Consider the following 8,274-nt stretch of genomic DNA (forward strand, 5'->3'; position numbering starts at 1 on the left):
AAATCTTTATTGGCGAACAGATAGTTAATTATCATATCTTTTTTTGAAAGTAACAACTAGGACTTACTTTATAACTGCCTATAATTTATAGTTTTACTTATTTACATTGCCCATCTGTACAAGTAATACAGATTCATGAATGTTTTACCATTTTACCCATTTCTTGCCACCTGAAATAAGTCTTTGCTGCCAGTGATATAAAAATTATGTTCCAGTTGGTCAAAATAGAAGTGCACTATTAAAGTACATGGGAAAGTGGGAAGTGGAAGCTGTGTTTTATATGCTAATTTTCTTTTTAGTTTTTTGCCAGTTAGTAGCGTATATCCATGCCAAGATTGCACTTCTAAACAGGCTGTCCAATGAGTGCTTCCATTTAGTCCTGTTGCAAGGCTCTTTCATTCATTGTGGTGTTTTATAACTTTGTACCACTTCCCATCAGTGTTTCTCAACCAGGGAGTGGATATTTACCTGGGGCTATTTGGCAATGACTGGAGATATTTTTTGATTGTACAATTAGGAGGGTACTTCGGACATCTAGAGGCTAGAGACCAGGGTTGTTGCTAAACATCCTACAATGCACAGAACAACACCCCACAGGAAGGAATTATCCCATGCTCTGTGGCTCTCTATCTAGCCCTTCAGTTCTTTGAACAGAATGGATTTGTTGGAAGTTTTTAAAAGCTATGATTTTTAATTAGAAGCAAAAAAAAATCATAAAATCAAGCAACTCACTACAAAACTATAAGAAACACTTGTGAATTATCAGAACTTTAGAGCAGCCATATGGTTTTTATTTCAGTTGATTCAGACTCTACATGCTGTTGATAAGGACGACCCTTACAGTGGACACCAATTCTCCTTCTCATTGGCCCCTGAAGCAGTCAGTGGCTCCAACTTTACCATCCAAGATAACAAAGGTAAATAAGTTCATTACATTCTCTATCAATGTATCTATACATACAACTATCAATTCCCATCATAACTGGTCCAATACATGATGTAGTGTCCATGTACACTTAACACTTTGCTTTTTGGTTCCAGACAACACAGCAGGAATCTTAACTCGGAAAAATGGCTATAATAGACACGAGATGAGCACCTATCTCCTGCCTGTGGTCATTTCAGACAACGACTACCCAGTCCAAAGCAGCACTGGGACAGTGACTGTCCGGGTCTGTGCATGTGACCACCATGGGAACATGCAGTCCTGCCATGCGGAAGCCCTCATCCACCCCACAGGACTGAGCACGGGGGCTCTGGTGGCCATCCTTCTATGCATCGTGATCCTACTAGGTAAACTGCTTCTCCCTGCATCTTATCTCCCCTTGGTGAGGGGCACACACTGTTACTGTGACACTCTAGATTTTTCCGCCTCCCCCATTAAGGCATACAGCCTGATCTAGGTGAGTAGAGTTATATGCTGAGAATCTGTGTTGTTCAAACATGAACTCATTTTGCTTGAAATGGCTTTGGAACTTGCCCATATCTTTGCTTGCCCGGGGAATTGGTCCACCAAAAGAGCATCTTGTCTATCAGACTGGAAATGAATCTCAGGGGGATTCAAGGGCTATATACATATGGCCTTTTCATTTCATTTGTTGTTGAATGTTTAACTTGGCAAATATTGTTAAATTTGAAAGAGTGAAAGTCACCCAGCATGGAGGATGTGGTGAAGGCCACTTCTATAAAGGTAAAGTTTATGATCAATGGAAAAGTAAAAAGAATAGTGTCATGACTTTTTCTCTCTCATACAAGAAAAATTAAAGTATGAAATTTTCTTTAACCCAGTAAACTTATTTTGATCTACCCACTTAAATGACTATTTTCTTAGCTTTGCTCTCCGGTTACTGCATACAAAATGTCTAATATTTTCACATCCTCAGTAATAAGAAACTTCTGTGATTAAGGGAACAAACCAGAGACTCCAAAGAAATGAATGTAATAGAAATGAAAAGCAAGGTTTATCAATCAGGCCCATGACTGTGAACTAAGAAAGGAAATGTTCCAAAAACAAAAGCAAGATTTGTAAAGCTTGCCTATGCAATGAAAAAAATAAATGAAAATAAAGGCAGAAGTTGAGTCACCTAGATTACACAGGAGGAGAAAGTCTTTTAAGAAAATGAAGACAGAGTCATTCCAAGAAGAGTAAAAGAAGACCTATGTGTCTCTAAGAACAGAACGCTAAGGGATCCCTGCCCAAGAGCTTCACATTCCAAATCCATGCTGCTAATTATAACAGGAGAATTGAAACTCCCCTGCAGAACCGTGGTTCCCTTTGTCAACTAAGATTTGGGCAAAGTATTTTAAGACATTTAAATAGAAACTGACAGTGAGCAAAGACAATTGGCATTTCCAATGGTGTGGGTTTATAAAACTGTTTAGAAGAGAAGGACGTGAATATTCTTTTTTAAAGGGGTATTTTCAGAAGTGCTCGGCTGTCAGGGATATACTCATGCATGCAGACTCTTTTTGTAGTCTATGGAAGGAGAGCCAGCTTTCATCTGCTAAATCAGATTTTTCCTTTCCTTCATCATCAATCCATTTTCTCCTCTTCCTTTTCTTCTTTCAAACTAGCTTACTTTTCTGTTCCCTTTTCATTTCCTTCCTCCAAGTGAATTCACTGTCTCTTCATTATAACTAATTGACCTCAGTGCCTCCCATATCTTGTCTAGTCTTTTGGGGGTTCTATACCCAATAAAAAAAGGAAAAAAAATGGGATTTAACCTTAACTAACTCCTGGCCACAATGCTGGGCACTGTGTTGTTCCCTCTTTTTACAGATAAGAAAATAGGCTCACAAAGGTCACACCATTTTACACTAACCCAGATCTGCAAATCTCCTCGTTTTATGATGTGATTTAAGCACAAACTTACCCAAGTGCCCTCACCTTAAGCTAGATGCTGGGCAAGGAGTTGTACTAATGTTTTTCTCACTTCTCAGAAGCACCTGGTATATATTTATCTGCACTTTAAACATCAAAGCTGAGGATCCAGGATGCAAAGGCACGTGGTCAAGTCACACTTGTAACAGATGGTGGAACCAAGTTCCAAACCCAGGTTTTCTCCCTCGAGGCTGGGTGCTTCCACACTGCACTCCACTTTCCTGCAGCCCTGTGGAATGCAAGGTGATTTCCGGCTGAAAGAGGCCAAACTTAAGTGGGACAATTGAAGAAATGTAGACAAGAAGAGGAAAAGTCAGAGGAGGAAAATTACATTGATATATGAGGAAATCCAACATCAATAAAGTGAATCAGGCTGGAGCTGTTGCTTAGTGCTTAGAGTGCTTATCTAGCCCACCTGAGGCCTCGGGTTAATCCTCGGCACCACCAAAGAGAGAAAAAAGTAGACCATGAGGCATCTAGTATTTATAAAAATGTGACAATTATATCTCATGTCTCTATAGCACTTCAGAGTTTGCAAAACTTTACATTTATTAACCCATTCCTGACAACAATGCCAAGTACTGTGTTATTTCTTCTCTTTTACATATAAAAGAACAGACTTTAAGGGGCTGGGGTTGTAGCTCAAAGGTAGAGGGCTCACCTAGCATGTGTGAAGCACTAGGTTTGATTCTCAGCACCGCATATAAATAAATTAACTAATTAAATAAAAGTCCATCAACAACTAAAAAAATTTAAAAAAAGGAAAACAGACTTTAAAAGTCAAATCATTTAAGTTAAGCTGAATCTGATGATCTTCTAGTTTTATGATAGAATTTGAACACTAAATTTGCACAAGTTCCTGCATCCACACTCAAATCTCACTGCTATTCTCTGGCCCTGTAACAGTAGGGAAAAAGGAGACTCAGTTTCTGGTAAGGGCATTTCACAGGTATATTACCTTTTTAGAATGTTACTCCTCATGCTTAGGAATTACGTTTTCAGTTTATAAAAGTTAGCTTTAGAAAGATCTCCCTTCTAGATGATTATATTGAAGCAATTTTGGTTCAGATGTGCTTTGGGCTAATAAGAAAAAATATAGGCAATTTTAGCTATACAAGAATTAAGCTGTGAATAAATGCCTTTGAATTGTTTAACGTGATTTCTCTGGTCTAGATGGTTGTACTTTCAGATGTGCATAAAACTAGAATAAAAGATCTAGGTACCTTAAGCTAGAGAAGAACTAGGAAATGATAGTCACCTGCTGTCTTGCCTTAAATAAGTGAGAGAACTCATGCATATCAGAGTGGAAATCTTTGAGGGATATTTGGCTTGGTTCTCTTCTCTAATTCCAATGGTTGTCCTACTTACAGCCCTATTTTGCAAATCCATGTCACTTGTCACACTGGAAACCAATGTAAAACTAGATCAGGGGCATCCTTCTGCCCAAAGCCCTGCAGGTTTCCACATCCATGCTCACCAAGGGAAAGATGAAAGGTATACAGAAGCCTCAGAGCCCCCTTGGAACGTGGCCAGTCCCGACTCTTCTCCTCCCCTGGGTTCCTTGTGGTTTAGCCCGTGAGCCTCCTGGCTCTTCCTCCTACTTGGCAGACACATACCTACCTTGGGGCCTTTCCCAGAGCTCTTTCCTCTTTGCCACATAGAGCCTTGTATAACTACTCATGTCTTGGCTTAAATGGCATGACCTCCCCTCAAAAGACATGGCACAGCCCCTGAAACATGCAGATAAGCTCCTGCTCTCCTTGTACCGCTCAGCTTTTCTTTGGTTACATGGCACTTACCACCTCATAATTTCCTTCTATATCATACATATTGTTCCCTTACTGTCTCCATGCACCATTTCACTGTCTCCATGCATCATTTCAAAGCCCTGCCCATTATATGAACTTTCACACTTAGAAAGTGGGCAGGGCTGTGTATCCTCTTTTTTTTTTTTTTTTTTTCAGTAGAACCTAGAACTGTATCTGGCACAGAGGAAGCTTGACATAAGTATTTATTTAAAGAGTGAATGGATATCCAGGGTGGATGTGACAAATGAGGCATCAAGATACTCCTGGCAGCAAGAGACACTACAGACAATTGCACAACCACACACTTGACAATGGCAAAACTGCATTTCCTTTGTAAATAGAATCAAATATGCTTCAAGCATGACAGTTAAGAATGTGGGTCTTTGAGTCTGACAGCCCTGGATTTGAATGGCTCATACATGTGATATCTCTAAGCCTCTACTCTCTGGTATATAAAATGGGATTATAATGATGGCACTACTTTGTAGAGAGTCAGTACATTAAGCACAGTGCTTGACATGGAGACAGTTTTCAATAGGTAGCCTATTATCATTATGACTATTAATGTCTGAAATTATAACATAGACACATGGGTGTACACACATTCTTATTACATAGGTGGATGTACTCACCACTAAAAGGCCATTATTGTAAAAATCCAATCTTCACAGCTTATAAAAACTGGACCACGCGTGGGTGTGATAGTAAAAAGACATTACTCTACTTCCTGTAATAAACTCCTCTGGACAAACCTAGGTTAATAATGCATTTTCTGCCCTGGATGGCTGTTTTCTCTGTAAGCTGTTGCTACATTTTTATTTCCCACCCATAGGTCCATTTGTAGATAGATGTGCCTCTCTACAGGTAGCCAGCTTTGTTCTACCAGACCAGCTGTGAAGAAAGATCAGGAGCTATTTAAATGTACTTCTTGCTTTATCTCTAATTTGTGTTAGAAGGAAAAAGTTAAAAGAACAAACATTCTGGGTAACAAACTGATGGGCCATGCACCTTTGGAAAAAACAAAAAATAAAAGTCTCCTGTAAATGTCTGTTTCATTTAGCTTGAATAAAAATACTATGGAATGTGTATTACTATTTGCCCATGCAAGTTGGTGGATCTTGAGGTCCAAAATGACTCTCTGAATCTGGGTCTCTCCAGGAATTATCTGCAATTGTATTTCTTTGTATGTTGCGAAGGTAGGCAAACATTCACATCTCTACTTTGGGTTTTAAACCAACTTTAAACTTTTCTCAAGAAAAAAAAAAAGAAGGTATAGTGCAAAAGTTATTTTTGATGTGGAGTTATGCAAGCCCTTCGACACATCCCAAAGGTGCCAGCCTTGTCCTCAAAACCAGTTTCAGGGCATTCTAAGTGTTTGGCATAATTTGCACCCTTATTGCGGTACTTCCACCATGGCCACGCATTTTTTATTATTATTTTATTTCTTCTTACCGTGAAACAAGTTTGCTGTTTCAAAGCCAAAAAGGAGCTACTGACAAAACATGATGGTGTTTTATCTTCTATTTAAATTATAACCTTCTTTCAAATATTTGGGGTTCTGAACTGATTATTGACAGAGGCATATGCATCCTTAAAGAAGTAAAAGTCGACTCTGCATTTTCAAGAGAACTTCTAAAATTTCACATTCAGAGCAGAGTATTTCTTCCTGACATTAATTGGGCAGCAAATTAACTTTCCCTTCCCTTTCTATTTTGTTTTCTTCTTCCAGTGACCGTGGTGCTGTTTGCAGCTCTGCGGAGGCAGCGGAAGAAAGAGCCTTTGATCATTTCCAAAGAGGACATCAGAGATAACATTGTCAGTTACAATGATGAAGGTGGTGGAGAGGAGGACACCCAGGCCTTTGATATCGGCACCCTGAGGAATCCCGAAGCCATAGAGGACAACAAATTGCGTAGGGACATAGTGCCTGAAGCTCTTTTTCTACCCCGACGGACTCCAACAGCTCGTGACAACACCGATGTCAGAGATTTCATTAACCAAAGGTTAAAGGAAAATGACACGGACCCCACGGCCCCCCCCTACGACTCCTTGGCCACCTATGCCTATGAGGGCACCGGCTCCGTGGCCGACTCCCTGAGCTCTCTGGAGTCAGTGACCACAGATGGAGATCAAGACTACGATTACCTTAGTGACTGGGGCCCTCGGTTCAAAAAGCTGGCAGATATGTATGGCGGGGTGGACAGTGACAAAGACTCCTAATCTGTTGCCTTTTTCATTTTCCAATACGACACTGAAATATGTGAAGTGGCTATTTCTTTCTATTTATCCACTATTCCGTGAAGGGTTCTCTGTTCTACCCGTTCCAAAAGCCAATGGCTGCAGTCCTTGTGGATCCAATGTTAGAGACTTTTTTCTAGTACACTTTTATGAGCTTCCAAGGCAAATTTTTATTTTTTAGTGCATCCAGTTAACCAAGTCAGCCCAGCAGGCGTGTGCGCGGGGAGAGGACAGGGAGCAGTATTTTCACTTGTTCTCTTAGGGCGAGTTTGGAAATTGCTGGCTACCACTGACCACTGATTTACTAGACTCCATTGCCTCAGGTCAGCAGACTGCTCCACCTGTACATTTCACATGCTAACGGGATAAGGGATTGTGCTTTATTGATAAAAATATAGTTATAGTTTTTAAAAAAGTAATAATAAAGAAGGAGCCACTGGGAAGTCAATCCTGATGTATCAGCTCATGAGGAGATAATAACCTACATAAAAGAATTTCTCTTGCAAAGTAAATGACATTCAGCCCATCCTGTTTGTGCTTTAAGAACTTTTGCTGACACCAACTATTATTCAGAACATCAAATCCACATTTTAAGATTCTCATTTCTCTTAAGGAATAAAAGCAAATGAAATGATAACATTCAAAGATAACAATAACAGAAAAGTAATAAGACTTCATTAATTTGTTATATATGAGACATGCAAGAGTTTGCCATAACACCATAGGAAGAGAAAGAGAAAATAGCGAATGATATTAACAAATGAAATGTTTAGCATATTTGAAAGTTTTGGCTACCAATGTATCACAGATCACTTGAAATTGTTTCAACTATCAGTAGGCTAATGACAAATAAGTATAATTGTTTAAAGTTTTCTGAAAGAATTTTTTTGAGACGAATGTTGTCTGTGCTTGTTTTCAGTATTATTCCACTATACCCAAAAGCAGCAATGTAAAGTACAATATCCTTCAGCTACTTCTCACCTAATTCACTTGGCTTAGTACAATTAGATTAAATGAACTCAAATCCTCCTCTTGGAGATCCAGGGAGAGGTTAGAGCTAGCCACATATGAACCTAACACTCTGCCCTTCACATCCAGAAGCATTTTCAAACTTACCCAGGTAAAGATGGACATCCCTGAGATCATTATGAAAATATACATTTTGTGTCTGGAAGATGCTTACAAACTTGGATTCCCTTCAACAAGAGTGTTTAATATTGGAATTAAAATGATAGTTGACTTTCATATGTATTAACTTTTTCCATTGTTTTTAACTTTGCTTCCATAGCAATCTTTCCATCGTTGTCTCTGAACTAATGATAAAGTAATGGTCTCAAACTATGATAG

The 8,274-nt window shown here is 39.2% G+C and overlaps 1 protein-coding gene across 3 annotated transcripts in view; it reads left to right on the forward strand.

The window, feature by feature from the left end:
* The window catches only part of CDH6 (cadherin 6), a 117,082-nt gene extending 110,132 nt beyond the window's left edge, over positions 1–6,950 (forward strand). For all 3 annotated transcript variants that reach the window (XM_081282081.1, XM_081282082.1, XM_081282083.1), the window contains exons 10-12: positions 800–917; positions 1,042–1,293; positions 6,419–6,950. In XM_081282081.1, coding sequence (XP_081138207.1) covers positions 800–917; positions 1,042–1,293; positions 6,419–6,909 — 861 coding nt within the window. In that variant the 3' untranslated portion in view covers positions 6,910–6,950. The remainder of the gene's footprint in view (positions 1–799; positions 918–1,041; positions 1,294–6,418) is intronic.
* The last annotated feature ends 1,324 nt before the right edge of the window (positions 6,951–8,274 follow it).

This window comes from Spermophilus citellus (assembly GCF_964194105.1).
Source record: "Spermophilus citellus genome assembly, chromosome: 1".
Taxonomy (NCBI): Eukaryota; Metazoa; Chordata; class Mammalia; order Rodentia; family Sciuridae; genus Spermophilus; species Spermophilus citellus.